The 23336-nt window shown below is 42.9% G+C and overlaps 2 protein-coding genes across 2 annotated transcripts in view; one reads left to right on the forward strand and one right to left on the reverse strand.

Annotated features, from left to right (window-relative positions):
* Positions 1-120: 120 nt before the first annotated feature.
* Positions 121-6842, forward strand: SLC46A2 (solute carrier family 46 member 2). Its single transcript, XM_065861378.2, has 4 exons — positions 121-1480; positions 2921-3004; positions 4625-4781; positions 6160-6842. Exons 1-4 carry the CDS (start codon positions 409-411, stop codon positions 6215-6217), a joined length of 1371 nt encoding a protein of 456 aa, XP_065717450.2. The 5' UTR covers positions 121-408; the 3' UTR covers positions 6218-6842.
* Positions 6843-7546: 704 nt separating this feature from the next.
* The window catches only part of SNX30 (sorting nexin family member 30), a 52049-nt gene continuing 36259 nt past the window's right edge, over positions 7547-23336 (reverse strand). The window contains exons 7-9 of the mRNA XM_065860990.2: positions 19946-20032; positions 14654-14806; positions 7547-12830 (exon numbers count right to left, since the gene is read on the reverse strand). Of these exons, the coding sequence (XP_065717062.1) occupies positions 12771-12830; positions 14654-14806; positions 19946-20032 (300 nt within the window). The 3' untranslated portion in view covers positions 7547-12770. The remainder of the gene's footprint in view (positions 12831-14653; positions 14807-19945; positions 20033-23336) is intronic.

Consider the following 23336-nt stretch of genomic DNA (forward strand, 5'->3'; position numbering starts at 1 on the left):
AACAAACCACCACCCTAAATTGCAGCAATTACTTGATCAGGGCATTTTCACTTCCTAGGCTGGGAGAGAGAAATTCCCCTGGGTCATCTGACCTGTGTTGAAACCGCACCAGGAAGAGGAGCAGCAGCAGCCAGCGGGTGCAGGGCGTTCTCCGGCTCTACAAAAGCCTCTCGTGCCTGAGCCAGACATCAGAACAGCGCAGGGATGTGCATGCGTATACATAGCAAGGCGAGGCGCAAATATCCTCCCAGACAGATCATCTCTTGCACAACTCTCTGACTCCCTGCAGCCCGGCAGACCTTCTGTTTTTACCTCCGCCGCTCCTCTCCAAGCATGCCCCCAGAGCAGAGCTTCTGAAGAGCCGTTTCCCACAGCTCATCTCCCTGAAAACAGGTCATCGCCAGCAGCATGGTGGGGGTGACAGTGATGAGGACGTGGATTGAGCCGGTGGTCGCCAGTTCCCAAGTGGCCAGCGCCTTCTACGACACGGCGCTGCTGCTGGTGGTGAAGAACTACTACAACCAGACCAACGCCACCACTTCCTCCCATGCACTGGAAGATGCTCAGCAGAAGGCTGTGTCTAATTTTTATATCATCTACAACCTAGTCCTGGGACTGAGCCCGCTGGTGTCAGCTTACAGCTTGTCCAAGCTGGGGGACAGGATGCATCGGAAGATCCCCATCTGCATCCCTCTTCTTGGCTACTTGGGCTCCAAAACTCTCCTGCTCCTCCTGATCCTGCTGGGCTGGCCAATCGAGGTGATGTATGGGGCTGCTGCCTTCAATGGGCTGACAGGTGGCTTCACCACGTTCTGGGCAGGTGTCATGGCTCTGGGATCCCTGAGGTCCTCTGAGAGCAGGAGGTCTCTGCGGCTCATCATCATTGAGTTGGTGTACGGCCTTGCTGGCTTTCTGGGAAGCATGGCATCTGGCTACCTCTTTGTTGGCTTCAGTGACCGCTATCGAGAAGGCACTGTGCTGGTGAGCTGCAGCATCGCTTGCTATGCTTTCTGCCTCTTCTACAGCATTTTTGTCCTGACAGTCCCCAATCCAGCAGCTTCCTACCCAGACAAAGGCAAGAGTACAAAGGAGGTGGACAGCCAAATACCAGCCCACACAGAAGCAGCAGCAGCAGGAGGCAGTTCCCAGCCTTCAGATTGCAGCAGCTCCACTCCAGTATCCCCCTCGAAACTTACCATCGTCATGCTCTTTGTGGCAGCAATCCTCTATGACCTTGCTGTGGCTGGTGCAATGAACGTGCTCCCACTCTTCCTGCTCAGGGAGCCTTTAAGTTGGAATGCTGTGCAGATTGGCCACGGCAATGCTGCGGGGTACGTGATCTTCATCACCAGCTTCCTAGGGGTATTTGTGTTCTCCAGATGCCTGAGGGACATTACCATGATCATGATTGGAGTGGCATCCTTCAGCGCCGGCATCCTCATCATGGCCTTTGTGCGGTGGACGTTCCTGTTCTATATCGGTGAGTTGAAGGACTGGATGCACAAGTGCCCCCTTAGAAAGGGGCCAGGGTGTTTTGGTGTCAGGAGAAGGGCTTTTGCTCTGCTTTACTGCGAGTTTCAGAGGGGGACACTCCTGCCAAGGTTTGGTTTAAGGCTGGTTGTCCTGTCATCCTTCACTTGGTCAGAGCCCAGATCTGGGCAGGGGAACAATGCTCGTGCCACAGGTGGGTGGAAATTGTTGCTGGGTACCTGTACTAGTCGGACCACGCCACTGCATTAATGGGAAGCACTGGCTTCTTGTGAGGTAAGGCTTAAGGCTACAACAGAAAAAAATTGGTAGAAGTTTCCTGTTAAGCTAATATCTTAAGATGTGATTTATTTTTGCTACATTAAGGCATTTACGGCTGATGGGAAACTTAAGAGTGAAACACCAGAGCTGCTTTAGCAAGTAAAAAAAATCATGATAATGTAGTGCACAAAGGTACAAATGACCAAGGGACACATAACAATAGATGGGGCAGCCCCCATGATAAAGGAGGCAGCCTCTGCAGGAACACAGAAAGCAAAGCCCAAGAACTGCATCTGCTGTGACAATGAGATGGATGATTCATATCTGACAAACAGTTTCGTGTGTTGCATGGCTTTGAGGTTTTGCTTCTGAAAGTGAGAAAAAGATCTAAGAGAAATGCCCTGAAGTGATTTTTCTGTCGGCCCCTACAGGGAATGAGAAATTGCAAATGGATATTTTGTTTGCGTACTAAGCCAAACACTGAGTGAAATTTTCAAGGGATTTTGTTTGTTTACGCAACCAGCCCAGAGAACAAAAGATAAAAAATTTTTTTAAATGCTTGTTTAATGTTAAGTCCCTCATGAATGCACAGTACTACATGGTGGGCAGGATGCTCACTGCAGGAACACCTTGGTACACTAGACACAGAGCACATCTTCAGCGAGGTTGGTTCTGCTGACAGGAAGATAATTCAGCTCCCTAAAAGTTTCCATGCTAGAGAAAGCCTAAAATACTGCAAGCCAGAAGCAGCACGGTAGAAAACAGTTATAGTGTTACGCAGGTGCTGTTCCTGCCAAAGCCATATGTTATAGTACGGAGTGCTCTCTCTGCTGGTTGTTAGACTTGAATCATTCATCTCCCTGTCTCAAAGGACAATGCTATATTCCATCTATGCTGGGATTTGGGGCTGAGACCAAGAGACCATGGCTGGTTTGGGCAAAGTATCTCTGCTAGTGGGAGCAATATGTGGCTTATCCACCATTGCTTGGATCGAGTGATGGACCTACACTGCTACTAGAGATTTGCACTTCTTCTTGATACTCAAGGGACAAGAAAAGCTGAAGCAAAGGCCCTGCCCAAGCCAGAGGCACACAGTCTTCAAAAGCAGAGTTTGTTGTGTTGGTAGACAAGGAGCAGGTATGATGGTAACTACATTTTCTTTGCATTGCAGCACGGGCAGTGATGCTCTTCGCCCTCATCCCTTTACCAACCATCAGGTCCATGTTATCCAAGCATGTCGAAGGATCATCCTATGGTAAGTGCTTTGGTTACCTTACTGATCAAAAAACTCTCAAATCTCTCCATTCAGCCTAAGGTACAAAGAGAAAGGTAAGTTATTGCTGCAATCTGTGCTTTGCGCAACAAGGCCAGAACAGTTGGTACTGCACATCGAAAGGGAGGAGTGTAGAAACTTGCAGGACAAGATTGTCACTTCCAAACTCCCCGTCCTTGGTTGTGTCACCATTTATTCACAAAATTTTCAGCATGTGCTTCAAGAGATTACCACCAGCATGCAGCTCAAAGGCAGGGAAGATATCTGAGGTGCTGCTCAAAACACAGCGCTCCAGGGAAAACCAAGAGACGCAAGACAAGGAGTTGAAGCTCTGTGATGGTCCATTTATATTTGGCTTCTTTCACTTTCAGTTTTAGGAAGGATGTATTCTTTCATCTTTTTTCTGAATATGTTTCCCAAGTGTTGCCTGGCAATTTGTTCCTGTCAAACTGTGATTTAACTAACAAAGGACAACTTTTGCATTAAAAATGTCCCTTTTTGGTAAACAGGAGCATAAATTCTTTTCTATTAACATTTGTATTATAAAATAGTAACATATATGTATTTTACAACAGTATATGGAAGGCTACAATTTTTACCCAATGAACTGGATTTAGACAACATACAGGACTGGCCATGCATCCAAATAGCCCATGACTGCTTGTGTCTTCTCCAAACATCTCACCACACCATCCTTTGTGTCCTTTCCCTTCTACCATATGATCACAACACTGCTCTACCACCAGTTGATTCCCGATGCTCGTGCTACTCAGCGTGCTCTGTAGCAAACTCACCTTCCTGCCACAAATAGCACTACTCACACCCCAAATTAATCATTGTGATTAATTGTAATGTTGTTTTTAACCTCCACCATGAGCCACACAGGCTGCACCTGATTACAGCGGTAGAGCAGCTCTTAAGCAGGACCACATGAAGCAGAGCACAGCCCTTGTACCTGCTGGTAGCAGCGTTGTCTCCTTTGGTGGTGACTGGAGAAGGCTGCTAGGGCAGCCCTGACCTTGCTCCCAGCTTGCACATTCCAGTAGGGCTGGGTTACTTCCCCTTCCCCCATTTACCACAGCAGAAACAAAAGTGCACACTTGAATAAAAAAAAGCCATTTCAACTGGGATTCAGTTCCTGCCTTTCATCCTCCCTAAACATCATACAAATCACACACACCTCCCCCTTTCAGGCATTACTATCATTTTAAACCAGTAAACCACTATGGCCTAGGACAGAAGCAGAACCTGACTAAAACCTCCCGTCCTGAAGATGTTAGCCCAAGACTACTTTTCTACATTCAATGGAAAGGAGCATTTATTACTCATTTTATTGCTGCTCTTCCAAGCAGCTGCCTCTACATCTAGACTGAGACAGATTTTTTTTTTTTTTCTTTTGTCCTATGCCTAAAAGAAGGAAAAGTCACTTTATTCTGGTCCAGAACAGCAGCAGATACAAGCTCATGCCATCTGGCGCTTGTGAAGGCACAACCACATTGCTCTTCCATGCAGTGGAGATATAGGATTCATGAGGGAGGTACCAGGCTGCTTGGTTTGGTTTTTATTTTCTTACCAGTAACAAACTACATTCTTGTTTTACAGGTAAGGTGTTTGTCCTGCTGCAGTTGTCTTTAGTCATCACAGGAGTAGTGACATCTACGGTCTACAACAAGATCTATCAAAACACACTGAACTGGTACAGCGGCTTCTGTTTCATTTTATCTTTTCTAGTTGGCTGCCTGAGTCTCCTCCCTTTAAGGTAAGGAACGGGAAGGGTTTTGTCCAAGGATATACTGTATTTTCTCCATGCTTGCTGATTCTAGGTCTGAAGTATACAACAGAGATGGGGAAAAGTGTTGAATTTCCAAAGAAAAAAAAAATTGAATAAGAGAAATAAACATCTTGCAGAAATGAGCTGGCAAATATCAAGACAATTCACTGAATGAAACTTGCAAGTGATCTACCTAATATTTCTAATCTTCTTTTTGTTTAATGTAACATGAATTGCTGTAGGAAGAATATTTGGCAGCGTTTAAGATCTGATAATCCCAGGGGACAAAGGCTTCACACAAATGTAGTGCTTGATATTGTGAAAACAGTAGTAAGAAGAATGAGGGAATAATCCTGCAGAAAGTAAAACATTTTCTAAAAAAATCCATTACGGGTTACTTATTGTGGTAGAAAAGAATAATGAGTCTCCCCCAGGTGTTCCTTTCAAAGAGAAACCATTACCACATAGTGAAGGAAATACTTACTTTCTGATCCAGTGAATTTGCCCAAATGCAGAGCTACAGAGCAACTGAGAGGTACAATTTCAAGACCAAGCTGTAAGCACAAAACCAACTTAATTTGAAGAGAAAAAGATGAATCAGCCTCTCCATCTGCTCTTCCAGAATTTTTGAAGGATCTCCCTCCAAATCTCACCTTGTCCACCATCCCTTCCCAAAGACCCTCCACCCCATTGCATTATTAGAAACAGTGAGACTCTTCCAGTATGAAGTTAAAGTGAATTGTGATAGTATTTAATCTATGCAACAATATTTTCATTCAGATATAAGGCACGTACTAGATAGGCTAATGTTTGATCCCACGCAAACTTCTTGCCAAGTTTTGCTGCCATTAAAAAAAAAATAAATAAAATAATAGTAGAAAGTACCATTAGCCCTCTCTCAATCAGAGCACTGAAGGGTTTCTGGCCTTGTGAAGACATTTGATACCAGCATCAGCAAGACTACGTGTGTGGGGAAGTCTCCTTCACACTTACTGCTGGCTCTGCTTTCCTCCTTGTAATTTCCAGACACAAGAGTGACTCGTTTCTTACACATCACCCTGCTGTTAAACAGCAAGTCACTGCTAGCTACTCGACTGCTTTTTGACACGTTCTCCCAATAGAAGTTAGCACCATTATTAGCACAAACACAGGGATTAGGACTTAAAGCCTGAAAGATTGCTGTTACAGAAAGGTAACTTAGAGAGAGGCTGGGAAATCCTTGAGGGGAATCACAGGAGCATTCAGTCAGCTCCAGACACCCCAGAACAGTTTAAGCTAAAGAACTGACGGGGAAAAAGCAAACTGTAGTTTGAGAAAGCAGCTTGCTGGCCCTTTTTGTAACCTGTGATGTTATTGCTCTTCACAGCATTGTGGCCGTCAAACAACGTTCAACCACTGGCTCTCTTCAGATCCTGATCAAGTGACAGAGGTTGTACCAGCTGAAGCATCTTTCGGTCTTTATCAACTCTCTGAGACATTGAAGTGGGAGGTTTGCCAAGAGTTAGCCCATGCAGTTATCCTCAGTACAGGAAGCATCTCAAGTATGCCTCCAGTTCACAGCGCCCCACAGCCTCCGAGCCTGTGCTCATTCAGGACAATCAAGTCTGCCTTGTTATTTTTGCAAGTATCTCATCCTGCAGAGCACCTGCATTGGCTATTTCACACCAGCAGTCTTCTGAGCATTTTGCTTTCATGCTTAGCTGGTTAGCAATAGTGTAGAGGGACCAGAACAAGGCAGAAATGAAAAGGGTGATTCCAGACACGTCATTCAATGTGGAAGGGGAAAGCAGAGGACCAGTTTTCCGTTAGTTCCTTTTTGCCTGTTAGTTCAGAAAGGTCAGGGCAGTCCTGTGACGCTAGCTGGCGACCCAGAGGTCCACAAGCCACATGCACACAGTTGTCAGCAGGACACAGCTGCTCTCTGAGAGCTACAGAAGATGTATCAGCCCAGCCCATCGATGTTATGTAAAAAAACACTAAATACAAAAATGCAACTGTAAAAAAAATAAATAAATAAAGACATTTTCATTAGTAATCCCTACAATAAAACAGTCCTGAACAGATGTTCACACCCCCAACTTCTGGGAGATTGTCCCACTGTCCCCAGACAGTGCAGCACACTACTCTTACAGGCTTTACAGAGGCGTAGGGACACTGATGCCAGGTAACAGTCACCTTGTTACCCCACCTTCATGCTGGGTGAATCCCCATACAAAAGGAACTTCATACAATATAGGAACTGGCATGAGGTGTTGTCAGCTAAATCCAAACATGATTCAGAAGACTGGCACACCCTAGAGGGATCAGGGCTTAAACTATGTGTCTACTTACATGCTAACTGAATTAAGAAGGATTAAGGCTTTCCCAAGCTCATGGGTTAAGTAGAGGCAAGTTAGACGCCCTTCAGTAACTGAAATAATCTGGAGGCAAATTAGGCAGCTTCAGCTGGAGCCAGGGATGCAGCAAGCAGAAGTCAATTACTCACTATACAATCCCTTATTCTGAGGAAGTTGCTGCCACCCATTCCACCCACATAGACACATTCTCTCAGCCTTTTCTCAGCTCCAGGCTTCACTTCCAGGTAATACAGATGTACTACAGCAACAGACAGATGACTTTTAACTATATCGGCAGTGAAACAAGATTTTAAGGACAAGGTATTTCTGCAGTAAGACTGTGAGCTGCTCAGCAAAATACATGCACGCATTATTTCAATGGCAAAGGCTGCAAAAAATGAAACTTTATCTTCTAGGTAAAGGAGTCATCTTTTAATACATTTATTGGTCCATTCCGTTAAATTAATTGAGGTAAACAAATGGTGCATTTTAAAAAAAATGTACACACTAATAGAGAATTACAAACAGTTTTACCTCAAAGCGTTTTTCTCCATCAATACTAGTTCCATAGTAAACAATGCACAAAGTATATTTATACAGAGATATATGAAAGGGTATAGAAACATGCCAGCACCAGAAGGCAAGACAACATTTCATAGCCTGCAAGTCTGAACAAGAGCACAGTTGCCAGCTTTGGTCGAGTGCAGGAAACAAACCCCTCTGTTTACTATTTCACACAGAGACAAGTCTTTTCACAGCTTTCATTTTGGTTTTTAATGATATGAATGGTGACTCTACAGTTCTGGTGAGTGGGTTTTTACAGAGGTTAGAAGCGGCAGAGCCTAGGCAAGGAGCTGGCAGCGTTTTGGTCCCCAGTACTGACACCTTCAACAAGGAGGGGGATGAGATCCACCTCGGCTCACAGCCAGTTTGCCTTCATCTGCATGGCCCAACTCTCCAGACCTCAAGGAGGGACAGAGGGATGCAGGCACAGAGGAAAACAGAACAAGGATGCTGCTGCTTTATTTTCATATAAAGACAAAAAGCCCTTTGGCTGTTTGCAATTTGTTTTGCAACAAAAGACTGTCCCTCTGCAATGTGTCTCCTTGTGCAGTGGGAACGTGGCACCAGCCCCAACCCTGCTGCTTGATCTGAAGGTATGAATGGATACACAACCCTGCAGCAGAGTTAAGGCAAACGTTTAGCTTCAAAGCATAGAGTACCAAGGCCTTCAAATGAGTCTAGGACAGCAACTAGCCTTTAATGCTTTAGCATGCCACTTGCTTAAGGGTGACCTATATATGCCTTTCAGAAAGTGCATTATTCTCTGCACAACTACTGTGCCTTTGCCATGCAACCTTAAAACTAGCCCAGTTCACTAACCCCAGCAAGACTCTGAAGTGGTAAGCACAGAATTAAGCACTGCCATTTTATTCTGTAAAATTGGTTGAACAGCACACTTCCAAAAAGTTTAAAATGCAACATTCACACTGCCAGAAGGCAAGTTTATTCCTGTGACACCCAGTTTTACTTTACAAAAACAAAGGCAAGAAGTAACAACTCCCCTATCTTAATAAAAAAAAAATTAAAAAATAACCCACAAACCCCATTTTCCTTATTTATTGGTTGTTGTAGCAAAAGCTAATATACCAAGGGAAATACTGTTCAACCTTCAGAATTTAAGAAGGCTCAACATCTACTGAGCTAGTTTAGTCTAGTGGTTATCAGCACCAGGATTTTAAACAGTCTGCAACATTAATCATAATTATACTCAGTTAAATTGCGCAAGTTTTAACAAAAGCATGGCTCCTGTTAAAACACTGAACAGTCCCTGGTGGGATGAGAGAGGATTCTTTCGTACCTTGGCATCTGCAGGACCAACATCTGAAGCAATACGCACCACAAACAGGCTATGCAGAGCCACTGCTGCAAGGTGACCTTTTCTCTAACACTTATCCCGTACACTATCCTTGGCACAAGTGTCAGTTTGACAAAAAACCCAAGCAGACTTCAGTGAAGAATCCTTAATTTTATTCCTTGATACAACTCACATCAGAAGAGTTCGTGTCTTTAGGGCTGCACCTATTCCCTTTTCATTTTCCAACGGATACCTGAAAAAAGCCATGATGTTTCAACATCTAAGTTTATTGCAAGAGTCAGAACCTGGTAACAATACATATGAACAATGCACAGTTCATCACCAAGCATGAAACAAGATCTCAGTGCTTGCTTTATTGTGCTGGTGCCAGTTGAAGGAAGCAAAAAATGTCCCAGAAATTACACAGAAGTATAACCAGGACAGCAGTGAATTACACATCCTCAGACAGAGCTTGGTCTGGCCATGGATTGCAAGGAAAACTAGGCTAATTTAAAGACTGTTGAAGGACCCACATGTTACACAGTCTCATAGCAAGGGCGCAATTACTGTTCACATCACTTTGGTGCACGTGCAGAGGGTGACCTTAAGTGACTGAACACTCAGAAGTTGCTCAAGGGTGAAGCTCCCACACTATTCCTTTACTTTTCATGTTTCAGGTTTGGGCCATCCGAAGGAGAGACACCTATCCTGTAAGGATTATGGGATAACATGTCAGCTTCACTAATGGTTCAGATCTCAACTTCCCACTAACAGCAGCTAAGTGCACCCTTCACAAGTGTCACTCTTTGCATCTCACAGGGGTTTCCTGCTATTTTGTAGTTCTCACATTTGGCACAGCTGCCCCAAACCTCACAGTCAGGATCCTCCCCACACCTCACAGCCTCTCCCACAATCACCTATTGATTTACAACAGGTCTGTCTTTATAAAGAGACTCCTCCATAGCCCATGGGAGCTGAAGGACTCACCACTACACATCCTTCTTCCACTGCAGCAATGTCTGTCAGGGAATGTTAACTTTTACTTCCCTTGTAGGGACTTGAGACATTTTGGTGTTACAGATCATGTAAGAAATCCTGTTAGTGGCCACAGCCTGAGAAGCATGTTCCAACCTCTTCTCCAAATCAACCTGCAGGTGCCACAGAACTATATACTCCAACAGGGAACTGCAAAGCCAGCCTGCCTGCCTTTCAGCAGCTTAGCCAGAAAGGGATATACCTGAAATCAAAATATGCTTTGGCTGAGGACTAGCTTGAAAACCGTGCTGCAGAATCAGTGGCATCAGATTCAAGAATATTTAAGCTGATCTGCAACAGCTCAACAGTTACATGCTGATTCGAACTTCACTTGGTACTCCCCACTGTCCACTATGCTTCTCGTGAATAGCTGTTATGTCAATTGCTAAACCCCCCAGAATGAACACACACTTTAGTTTAACAGAAAACTAAGAGGGAACACGACCTCAGTGTGCTAAGGCATCAGACAAAAACTCCTCACCCACAGGAAAAAGACACCATCCTTTGCACTCATCTTGCTATTTTTTTATTTATAAGGTGAAGGGAAGACTAAGTATTAGTTAAAATTACATTTTCCTCAACTCCCATAGATGTTGCAGAGTCAAGAACAAAATTCAATTTACCACACACAGAAACCAGCCCAAAAAAGTATGAGAAACAGGGAGGACTGTAGCCCTGAAGGTCGGACTGTTACATGCTACGCAAGTGCTTACTGTAGAAAAGAAAGCTTGAGTAAAACATTTGTTTAGTGCTTCCAGATGATCCCCTAAGCACTTCCCTTGCACAAGAAGAGCAGTTCATCACTCTGGACCTAATAGCAACAGCAGAGTTCTCATTTAAGTGTATATTGACAAACTCTAAGCTTGAACCAAAAATTATAGTTTGTTTAGTACCACAGAGTTGTCAATGGAGGCTGAATCAAAAAGGAAGACCTCTTAAAATGTCTTAAACTTGACTTTTTCACCAAGAGAGCATCATCACATTAACCTGACAGCTACCGCATTGCTGCAGTAACTCATCTTGACAGCTGCTACAGAGCCACCAGGCTGAGCAGAGGGACTTTAGGTACACCTGAACGTGTTTATGAAGGGATAAAGTCCAAACCAGGCTGGTACCTGGCAGGTCATCACAAGAGAACACAGAAGTTGCACATACTCAATTACTGCTCAGATTCTTCGTAAGAGTGTTCCTGGAGATCAAGTAATCACTCAAGTCCAGCAGTAAGCGCTCGAAGTTACTTATTCCCCCGAATCCCAATATTACACTGATAGCCCTAAACCCCCTCACTTAGGATAGTTAAAAAAAGATTTATCTGCATGCTGTTAAACCAAGACTCTGGGATCCTGGGAATCACAGCAGCATTCCTAAGGCCATTAACACCAAGTAGGCATTTACTTGATGTTGGACTGCAAGACAAAGGGGATAAAAGGGACTTGCAGAAGCAGTTACATTTCTAAAGGCCAATAAAAACTACTAAGAAAATAGACCTGTACCAAAAGTAGTCTTAAAAGACTTGCCATGTGGTGCAGTAGACACAGGTATGACCACTATGTGTACCTAACAGGGTACCCATCTACAACCGCCAATCTGTGTAAGGCAAGTTTCACACACAATGATGCTCAGTGTAAGCAAGTATTTGACACTTTTTGGCTTTGGCTGCTGGAAAAAACATAATAATAAAACAAGAGGGAAAGAAAGCAGAGTTCTACTTTTACTACAGGAGGCACCTTAAGTGACCAAGCCCAAAGTGACTCTAGTTCAGAAAAAACAAAACAAACAAAAACTAAAAACAAACAAAAAACACACACCAAAAAAACCTCACACAACAACAAAAGAAAAATACAACAACAACAACAACAACAAAAGTTTAAAGCACTGACCAAGAGAATTCCACCATGCAACTTCGAGAGCTAGCTTTAGAAAAAATACACGCTAAAGAGTCATACTTTCTTCCACCATTCCGGAAAGCCTCGAAAGGCTGATGTTCATCTCACTCCTGCAGCTAGGCTGATTTTGATCCCCACATCAGTCACAAGTACACTTCAGCCAACTGACATTACTTCATAATCACCAAGGTAAACAAGGATACTCGGTATGAACCAACAGCATGCCACACTCACAAAAACCACAGTTCATGCTTGCATCACAGGCTATCTGCAGGTGGTGGTGGTGTGTTCTGCAGAGGACCAGCCCAACTCCCACACGGAAAGGTCTCCAGAAACCATTTCATCCAAAGGGAGCATTTGGGCAGTAGCAAAACAGAAGAATATTCATTTCCAGCCTTTCCCTGTCCATCCAAAAAAAGGAATAAGGAGGATTGATTAGGGAGTACTGTATCATAGGAACAATTATCTTTTGCTTTTTTAGCAGACAAAACAGAATGGTAATAAAGATGTCATTTGGCACCTTGTAGTAGAGTTTTATTTTCATCTTTTTAGTGTTCCACTCATCAGTTCCTTCCAGACTAGAGAGGTAAGTTTTATCAAGATCCCCGTACACTTTCACTATGAACCCCAATCACTCCATAGGATAAAGAAGGAACCATTCAAGATAACTCAAAAAGATGAAACATACCCCAGTTTAAACACAGAAAGTGAGGAAAAAAATTCAAACAGTTTTCAGAGCATCTGTTCCAGCTGAAGTGCAGCTGGCAATTCAGTTAACTTGACAAAAGGAGTCCTTCATACAGTTCCAGTATGTCTAGTGGTACTGAGCACAGAAGTGCTAGACTGTCCCAGAAGGTACTTCTTATTTGGTCTCTGGCTTGTCTTGCAATAGTGGTATAATTGACTCCCACGCCGTAAGGCACTGAAGGAAGAAAAAATTGATTGTACATCAGTTCTTATAACATTTGACCACCCCTTCTAGACCAACAGAATGCAAATTCAAAACTGCTGGCCAAGTCTTTTTAGATTGTTACAGAAGGAGGAAAAAAAGAAACACAAAACCACAACATACACCACCACACACAGAATCTCAAACAGCAAGAAAGTGTTCAGAATGAACAGCTACAGTTTCCAAAAACCAAAAAACAAACAAACAAAAAACAAAACAAAACAAAACACAAATAGAAGTTTTCTAAAGCAATCAGCTGGCCCAAACCATTAAAAATCATCAGAATATCCAGGATTCCCAAATACCAAGCTAAATTCTTCTAAACTGAAGAACACCATGGCTTTCAGATGGGCAAACAAACTGTTTCTAGTAGAATTCCACATCTCTGTGGTGTGACTGTGGGAGAGGGCTGGTTTGGATACAATGGCAACTATTATAGACTACATCCCACAACCTTATTTAAAAACTCCATGCATTTAGGGAAGGTAGTTCAAAGACAGTGTGCTCTGGTACACCTTTAGGACTCAACTCCACTGCACAACAGGCTGGTAGTGCCTGGTATAATAAAAGCAGAGTCTAGCTTCTAGATTATTAGTCACTCCAGCCTTTGGAGTAATTTCCCCAGAGACATGTATACTTTACTCCTGTCCTTGCACTGTGTATCACCGTCTTTCAATTGTGTATAACCCAGAAATGAAACTGGACAAACAGATTGTGGAATACGTGTTATTAAACACTGGTAATGGGCAAACTCATCACCAGATCTTATACCCACAGTTCATTGTCATCAAGCACCTTCCTCCTAATCTTGTCAATTGTACTGAAGGTGAATAAAGTATTTCTAGTTGTGTATCCTGAAGTGACTAGACACTTTCCTACCAAAAATCATCCTTGCTGCAGCTAAGACTGAAACTAATTTGTACAGATCTAACTGTCAATTGCAGGGCCACTGCTGGGTGTCCAGCGGAGTCTTTAATCCCTCCCTTCACAGCAGTCTCAGAAGAGAGAAGAGACCAGGGTGAAGGACTTTCTGCGTGACTAGTTATGAACTACTGATAAGACCGACATCGGAAGGGGCAAAGGAAGTGCATGTTAAAATTACATGGAGAGGTAACCTAGCACAGGAAGAAATTTGTGAAACGTGGAAAAAAAGCAATAGGCAGGAAGATGAAATATGTCACCATGCGTAAGCCTAGTAGTGTTGAATATATAAATCACTGCACTGGGCAACACTCTTCTAGCATAAAGGAAAATCAGACTGACAGCATATGCAGTGGAATGTCAAGGCCCTTTCAGGACTAGCATGTAAGGGACAGAACTATGCACGAGGGGACAGAAATTAGGATAACTTATGCACAACAGGCATAATCTATATATGAATCCATGAATGTACATTAACCTATGTAGTTGGGTTCATAAAAAGCAGAATCAAGAGCTTTTCTGGTTTGGTAATACTACCAGAACATGCAATTTTGGTCTTTTTCATTGCTACTACTGCTGCTCAGTAATTGTTCAACTCAAGAATGCAAGACAGACAAGCATCCAGGATGAAATGCTATTTACAGGGCTGCCTTGCAAGAGACTGCTAGTCTCACGCAGATCACTTGAGCACAACCAGCAACTTGAGAATTTACACTAAGCTGCTGACAAAGAGCAGCTTCCACAGCACTAGAGAACTGATTCAGATGTCCAAGATTCTTTTATTCAAAATAACATGAAGATTCCCTGAACAATTATCACCACCTTATTGGAAAATTAACCCCTATTCCTGCCAATGTTCCAGCAGCGCCACATACCTTCTCGTAGTACTGGATGTTTTTATCTGCCATCCCCATGAGTAGCTGCCTAAAGTCTTGTCTTTTGTTGTTCTGCCATCTCTCCATATCTGCTTTCAGGTCAGCATTGAAACACTCTACTCGGTCTTGACACTTCTCAACATCTGTGGGTACCTGCAGGAAGATAAATGAAGACTGAAACTGTCACTGAGAGTGCTGGACTGCTGGATTCCCCCAGACCTCACTGAGCAAAGCTACAGAGGAAAGGGTAAGTTAGCAGTCCAGTAGTTACCCTGAATAAACTCAGTTACGGCTGCAGGAACAAAAGCCCCAATTCGGTATTAGTGAAGAGACAGGATTGCTTAATTTGATCCCTGCTGTCTGAGGTGATGGGCAGTTGTGCTTGTCCATCTCCATGCCAGACACAGAGACCAACTGAGGAAAAGCTTGCTAGAGACACACAGAGAGGAAAAGCATTTGGAGCAAGTGCTGGCTGCTGGGGCTCAGTGCCTGGCTCTCAAACTGAGGAGCTTGACTACAGCTCCAGGGCAAGTTTTTTCTCCCCTGTTCCATCTTCAGCAGCACCGGGCATTTCCTGATTCACATTAGTGTCTACAAAACAAATACCTACATTTGTCCAAAAAGCTAGATAAGAAACCTCAATTTTATCTCTCGATAACAAACACCAGTGATCAACTACAGCTGCAAAATAAAATTCCTAAGCCTCTGGTTTCTAGCTTCCACTTTCAACCTTACAGGCTGCCCGATAAAAATATAAGTGCAAAGCACTGATGATCTTAGAATGCAAAGGCGACTGGAAGCATTTCACTGTGGATTGGTTCATTTGCCTTTGAGCTCAACAGTGGATACATAGTCACATGTAAACAATGGGAGAAATCTTGAAGTATAAACTATTGCAAGCCTAGGTAGAGATATAAGTAGGTTATGACAACAGTCACCAGCCCAAGGTAGATGCAGATTAGCAAAGAACACCAACTTCTTTAGCCTAATGTTTTAACTAACATCATGTATACCACCAGGCAACAACAGGAACAATTTACAAATGTTTCTTCAAGCAGGAAAGCCAGGAACACTTCTCTCTCTTCTCCTTGTGCTGCATGGTCCACACAGACGGGAAGCATGTAAGGACATGCAGACTAAGCTCATGACCTCAGAAGAGAAAACCCATGAGCCCTAACACCAACATGAGACGTGAACTTCCACTCTGGAAGCTGTGATTTGCACAAAGGCAAAGGGCAGAATGACAAATATCTGCAGAAGTTTGTAGTGGTTCCTCTCAGACTTGATACTTTTGACAAATTTCTTTTTTCTTTGAGGGACATGACTGAAGGACGAAGATATACAAATTACGTAAGAAGCTTTTCATGGCTAACAACATGGGAAGTTAGAGGTGTGCTACTACCTTGTAGTTTGGCAAGGTACACAACTTAGGAACATATCAACGCTAGGTCATTCTCCAGGATGCAGATTAGGGCTGCTCACTGAAGTATTCCTTTAACTAACACTCAAAGAAGATCCTACATCTGTCCCCCAGTAAAGCTATTTGGGACACAGGAAGCACCTCCTTCATACTCATGGGATCTGAATAACCTTTTATTTACATAACTAGATTTAAACTACAGGCAGCTTGGGGGTTCAGTAGCTACAAACTTCCTGCAGCCTCTCAGAGCACTGTACTTCTGGCTACACAATCCACTCTGCTGCAACTCCAGGCATAAAGTTCTCTCATAGGCTTCAGACAAGAGCAACCAAACTAGCAACTGCAAAGTTTAGAAGATGCTCCTCTCAAGGCAAGTATGCTTTGCATCACATATATAAGTCCTCCTCTATTTTAACGGGAAAGGCTAGGCTATCAAGAGAAAGAGTCATGAAGTCTGGAAGCAAAACCACATAAGATTTCCCAATCCACTTAAGTTAGTTTCCAAGCATTCATCAGCTTCCTGCTGCTTCTGCCAGAATCTGAAACCAGTTAAAAAAAAAGAAAAATATGTTCTTCTACACAGCCATTTTTTTCTGCAGGTCAGGCTGAGAGCACTGCATGAGACTGGAGTCACAGGGACAACCCAGTGGACAGCAAATGGGTTGTGTACCATCTACTTAAGGAGCAACAGCAATGAACTCCACATAAGTCTCCAAAGGCATCATGAAAGCAGCATCTGCACGTGCACCAGTCCTGCACCTTTCCTTCCAAAACTTCAGCTTCCCAGAACAGAAGTTGCAACAAAGATTTAAGTTAATTAACAGCTTTTAAGCACTTTTTGTCTAGTGCGAGGTTAATGAAGAGTGGTTACAGTTCTAGCATCAAATTTGGACATTAAGTTGAAACATCAATGCTGATGCTTATACCTGCTTTTACCAGTGGAGATACTAAATACTAGCTAGCAAGTACGAACTGAGAAGAAAGACAACTGGACTTTGGGGGAAGTCTTCTGACGACTGTCCTCACCTACTCCATCAGCTCAAAAACCCAACCCCCAAAATGTGACAACTGACTCAAACTCCAATACATTCTAGAAGGGCCCATCACTATTTTAGTGAGCCAATTTAAACTGAGAAGAGATGTATACTCAGACAAGAACTAAGCATAAAAGTGTATATTTAGGAGTCTGGTCACCTCATTATGATATGAAGTTCTGCACCTATGTTTATTCCTCTTCACGTAATTCTTGAAGAGACCAGAGTCTAAGTATGCCTCACATCTAGAATTTAGCATGGTCAAGTGCAGATGGCATTGCTTGCAGCATAACCATGTCCGCTTTTTTAGAACACCGCTACAGCAACATTACCAAGCACCGAATGGTCCCAAAGCACAACAAATCCATGATTTATTATGCAACTCATCTCTTTATATGTTCCTTTCATCTTTCTCTGGAAACATACACTGTTACAAGCCTTTTTTTTTCCTCTAATAAATACACATGGTCGCCTTCTACTTCAAGTTCAGCACAGCCATATTTAAATGTTCCCACAGATCATCACACTGCAAAGCCTTGAGGCACAGAGAATAAACTAGGCCATCAGAGGTGGACTTTATCTCAAAGGGAAAGAATGCCTGCACTCCACTACGCTGGGTGGATTACTGCAAAAACAGCCCCAGCCTGGGTCAGAAATGGGTAAGAAGCACTTCACCACCGTACTACTTAGTGACAGAAATGCTCCAGACTCCTCACTAATACTGCTGCATTAGTGTCAAAAAACACTACACACACACACTATACTTTTGGTGTAAACCTCAGCATTCTGAGCAGTACTTGCTAACAGGCATGTACAGTAGCACTACAAGCCACATTCATTTATAGGTCAGAGTTCTAGGCTGATCTCAACATGAGAACAGCCCAACGACACCAATGAAGCTTTATACAACCAACTGGACCACGCGTATAGCAAGTCCCAGCATGCCCTCCAGTGGCAGAGATTAACAAGTAATGATAGGTCCTCACCTCATGATCCAAAAGTAGGGCTTTTTTTCCATAATTTTTTATGGGTTTTTTTTGTTTGTTTGTTTTGTTTTAAACATCACTTACACCAAATCTGCTAAATAATGCCCAAAGCAACACAAATGCTGTTCACTGCATAACCCAGCCCATGACCCCACTGCTTTTAGTTTCCAGCAACTCATAGCCAGAAGACCTCACTGAATGTAATATGTGCTGCTGGCCACAGCTCTGAGCTATCAACTCTTACCGATGAGGACATTCCCTCCAGATGGAAAGGATCTGAAAACCACAAGCTAGCATTCTATTAACATGCATGGAGTTCTATTAATTCATTCAACTTCATCTTTTAAATCACATAAGAGACAAAAGGAACAAGGAGTTGCCAAAAGATATGCTTATATTCTGGAGAGGAGATGCAAGTATTCAAAAAATTCTTAAGATAGCTATTTAAGTGCTGCAATTTACACAATCCCACTGAGAGGTTAGATGGAAAAACCTTTTGCTAGGTGAGTGATTAGCAAAGTTCAGCAGTTCCATTGCATCAAGATCTACATAAAGTCAAATGCCTAAAAACCTCAGTTGGATTGCTGGATGTGCCATTTCCTCCACCCTACATACAACTTGTTAGAACACCTGCTTATACAAAGCTAGGCTGAGGAAGTAAGAGTACATACCACACCAGCCAGCAGTGGGGCAGGATAAAGACCAAAATACAAAAGCACCACAAGATACCCAAGTCAGAACTAGTTGTAGAGCCTGTGACAGACAAGACCAGAAAAACACCAGTTTGCATTTCTATGCTCTGTCCTCTTCAGCTTCTCAGATTAAAGACATTATGTAAACCTCCCGTAAGATGATGACACAGTAGTCCTAATACTGGAAAGCCATCCATTAGTTATTAACACAAAGGTGAAAGGGAAACAAAAAACCTCAAGCAGAGGAAGGGAACAAAATGTGTTGTTATTGTTGGTTAAAGCTGCAGTGATTTAAGATAAGGCTCCTGCTCATCGCTTCATGCAGAAAGCTGGTGGCAGCATACACACACCAGTTGACAGTTCTGCTTCTAGAGGAAGCCCAGCCAAAACCTGTCACCCAGTGACAACTGCTATGTTTGTTCAGCATCACACAGGAAGACCTCCCTGAGCAGAAGAGGCAAAATCTGATGTCTTCCACAGTCAAAATAGCTATCTATCAAGGTTTAAGGAAAAGCATCCTTGTTTTTAACAAAACTAGGGCAGTGTCCTACAATAGAGTTCAGCAAGGCCAGGGCTAGGACCTTAATTCAGCTAGCTGACATACTGCTAAGTCACCAGGGACTTTTCTACCACTGTTTCAGTCAGTGTCACAGAACACTCCAGCTGACTGCCAGCTGTTGTTCAAGCATTACACGGGTCAGAGCCATCCTGCTCTGAATAGTGGGAGATTCAGGTAGGACATGAGGAAGAAATTTTGTACAATGACAGTGGTGAGAGTCTGGCCCAGGTTGCCTAGAGAGGTGGTGGATGCCCCATCCCTGGAGACATCCCAGGCCAGGCTGGACGGGGCTCTGAGCAACCTGATCTGGTGAAGATGTCCCTGCTCATGGCAGGGGTGGCACTGGATGAGCTTTGAAGGTCCCTTCCAATCCAAAATACTCTGTGATTCTAGATAAGTAGTATAGAAGTTGCTAGACAAGTTATATATGTTCATGCCTTTATTTCACAGTAGTTTCCCAACAAACTTCTGTTCTGTCAGAAATTGCTTATACTGCAGAGAAGCTGTCAGACCCAGACAAATGCAAGTTTCATTTCTCCATTCTTCTCTGGAAGCCATGTAAGTGCAACTTATTTTTTGTAGAGCAGTTTCAAATGCTAACCTTTGGACGGTCTTCTTTTTTCAAGGCTACTGCTTCCAGTTTTGCTTCATACTCCGCTTGAACTTGGTCTCTCTTCTTCAATACATTCTATGGGCAAGAGAAAAGACAGCTGTGAGAGGTGTCGTCTTGTTCCTTGCCTCCCCAGCCAGCAAGAAACTGCAAAGTGATACAATTGAAGTGATAATTCAATCTGAAGTCAGACTTTCAGACTTAATTTGTCCTATTTTACAGTATTTAGGGAGTAGTTCCAGAAACCAAGAGCAGTTGCTCTCTAGTAACTGGCAGGGTCAGATAACACTCAACTTTCAGACAACCTGGAAGCATGCAAGATAGAAGCTGTCATGTAACCATGAACATAACACTGACTAAATTAAAATAATCAGTTGACCTATTGTTAGCACAGAAAGGATATGAGCAAAAGCATCCACACTGCCAAGGCGCAGTGCAAAGCTTCTGATACCCTCGAGCAGCAGACAAACAACAGCATGGGCTAAGAGACATGAAGGCCACCACAGAAGGTATCACATCTCCCTTTTCACTTGCAAAAACTCCTCAAAGTCCTTTACAGCAAGCTGTTACACTGTCATGTTACAACAAAAGCTTCGCTTTTAGATCAGTTTAAGGGGGCTGGTTGTTGGTTTAATTAAAAAAAAAAAAATATGTATATATATATATATATACACACACAAAAACATAATTCAGGTGAGAAGCACTGAGCCACCTGAGTCTCACAACCAGTAAGCATTTTATTGACAGAATATTCTCAGAATAGAAAGCAAAAGATGCTATCCTTATCTTGTACTATGTCCACAAGTCAAGATCTCCACTAAGGTTATACTACAATGTTATAACCTAAAAAGAACCATCAAAATTAGTCCTTTTTTTTTTTAGAGTGTACTAATAAAAAATAAGCAGTTATGTGCCTACAACAGTGGACCACTTAATTCTTCAGTCTTCACAACAAAACAACTAGCCATTTTTTATAACTCAGTTGATGCAAAGTTATTACTGAAAATGCTCAGAGGGAAGTCAGCCAACACTCACTGCTGAGGCACCTGTAAATTTGAACTTCTCTTGCAGCCAACTTGGCCAGTTCATACTTCAAGTCTTCCCTTCTGCCACCAGAAGGAATTACCCTATTAGAACAAAAGGAGTGTGGTACGTAGCAATTTTAGCAGTTTCAGACAATGCTAGTAAAGCAGGACTAGTCATGTACAATGCTGCCTACAGCAATACCTATTTAAAAGAGTGGTTATAAGAGCCAGTGTAGCCAAGATTGTTTCCTAATTAAAGAGGAACAAACCCTGTATCTACTATCATCATCTTCCCCCTAAGCTAAGGGAAGGTCCCCAATGCAGTTGCTCTAGACTAGAGACAGGAGACTGTGACCAATATTCCTACAAACTTCACCCTGTGATAAATGGGAATGGCATTCCATTCACAAAGTTGATATTGGTTTCAGGAAAAAGAAAAAAAGGGGGCAAAACTGCAAAATTAGTCTTCAACACCTTAACCCTCCCTTTTGTCCCCATATTGATGCAAGCAAGCACACCATTGATCATGTTTGCTTGAAAAAACACAGCATTCCCATTCCTTTTGGAATCTAAGCAACTATGTGGAATAGTCCTTAAGTGACTGAGGTTACCAATGCAACAGAAGCCTGAGATATTTTAACAGGCATTTCTACTTTGTATTGCCTCTTGAACCTGAGTCAACTGAAGTTTCTCCTCAGAAAAACAACTGCCTCCAGCAACCGCATTCAGCCTTTAGGAGCATGGAGTTAGTGCAGTAAGCTGGATCCGTACCAGGAGTAGTCAATGATTAACAAGCATCATATTGGCAGACTGGATTCAAAGGGTAGGTGTCTTATTTCTCCTTAAGTGCTCAAGTCCATCCACTGTGGACCATTAACAATATGCTTCTGAATACAGCTCTAAGTATCCATTAATGGCTGACCTGTAAGCAACAAAAAAACATTGCCTTCCATTTCACTCATGCCATATGTGAAAGGAAGCGTTTCCTCCGGAGCTCCAGGCAATCTCTTTTCTCAGTTGCAGATGAATGCATTAATGCTTCAGCAGCTTCTCTGGAAAGCTCTCTACCAAGTGTCCCCAGACTTACCACAGCCCATGAAATACTTCTGATAGTTAGGGCCTCAGAGAGAGAAAAAAAATTACAAATAACGGAGAGGAAAAAATAAAAAAGAGTTGGAAAAAAACAACACCAAACCGAAAAAACTCACACACCACATTTCGGTTATTTGAGGATAGAATTAAACCACTGGTCCCTGTACAAGAAAGACTTGGCTTGCTTTCAGTAGGGCAGGTCTTTCTCTATTTTGTATATAGCTGAAACATTCCACCTTGGCCCGTATGTCTGAAGGAGCTTCAGGAGTTTGCCACAGTCTTCTTTCTCAAATCAGAATCCTATACCACTTGCACACCACATAGCTTCCTTACCTCAACTAGCCCTCACAAGAGGATCCTCATTTACTGCACATCATTAGAGAGACAGCCGTCCTTGCGCTGCCTACTTTGAACATGCATAGAAGTAATGTCCTAGCCCACAGCTGGGGATCACATCATCTGACAAGCCTTTCTGGCAGTGTTAAGCAGACATCATCCATATAACATTTTAATATCGGCACTGAATTATGGAGAATGGGGTTTGTCCTCTGCACTTGCCTCCCTCTGGAATACCAGCAAAGTGCAAAAAAAGTGGCACCTGCGACAGATGCACTTGAACCCCCTCAGCCAAACTGGTCCAAGCTCCAGAGGAGCTGAAGGCCTGAGCTGCAGCTGGACCAAGAACTCCTTCCAGGAGACCCACAAGGAAGCAGAACAGCACACTGAGCACCGATAAGTTGTGGGTTCAGGGAGTCTCGTGCAGACCTTTCCCATTGTATGCAATTTGACGAGTCAAATATTTTATTCTGTAAATATGACAGCCTAGGTGAGCTACTGTGAGTCCTCCCTGTTAAATAAGCTGACTGTATGGCAATGGTTTTACTACTCACAGGTCAGTGGATGACCCGAGTTTAAGTTTCATATCAATCATTTAGATTAAGTACATGCATACTAAATGTAATGAATCATCTAGAAGTATAAGGTCGTATTATTTTTAATATGCTCTCTGCTTCATGTTATTAAGTTGGATTTGCTAAAATCTCGAGCTGTAAAGTTCTGCTAGTATTTACCAAAGGCAACTACGAACTACACAGAATGCTTGCAAGATACAGCCTGGTTTGCACTTCACTGAGAAGAAAAGGATTTATTCAGACAAAACAACACCTGCAAGGCTATGCAGTGTAAACAGTATCTACAGCTGAACAAAACAAAGGCACATATGAAATCAGTGAAAAAGATCAGTGAGAGGCAAGAAGACCCCAAAC

Source organism: Patagioenas fasciata, chromosome Z (genome assembly GCF_037038585.1).
Source record: "Patagioenas fasciata isolate bPatFas1 chromosome Z, bPatFas1.hap1, whole genome shotgun sequence".
Classification (NCBI taxonomy): Eukaryota; Metazoa; Chordata; class Aves; order Columbiformes; family Columbidae; genus Patagioenas; species Patagioenas fasciata.

Coding starts and splice junctions, on each gene's coding strand:
- SLC46A2 (XM_065861378.2), top strand. CDS start 409: ATGGTGGGGGTGACAGTGATGAGGACGTGGATTGAGCCGGTGGTCGCC. Junction 3,005..4,624: donor TGTCGAAGGATCATCCTATG/GTAAGTGCTTTG, acceptor CTTGTTTTACAG/GTAAGGTGTTTGTCCTGCTG. Junction 4,782..6,159: donor CTGAGTCTCCTCCCTTTAAG/GTAAGGAACGGG, acceptor TGCTCTTCACAG/CATTGTGGCCGTCAAACAAC.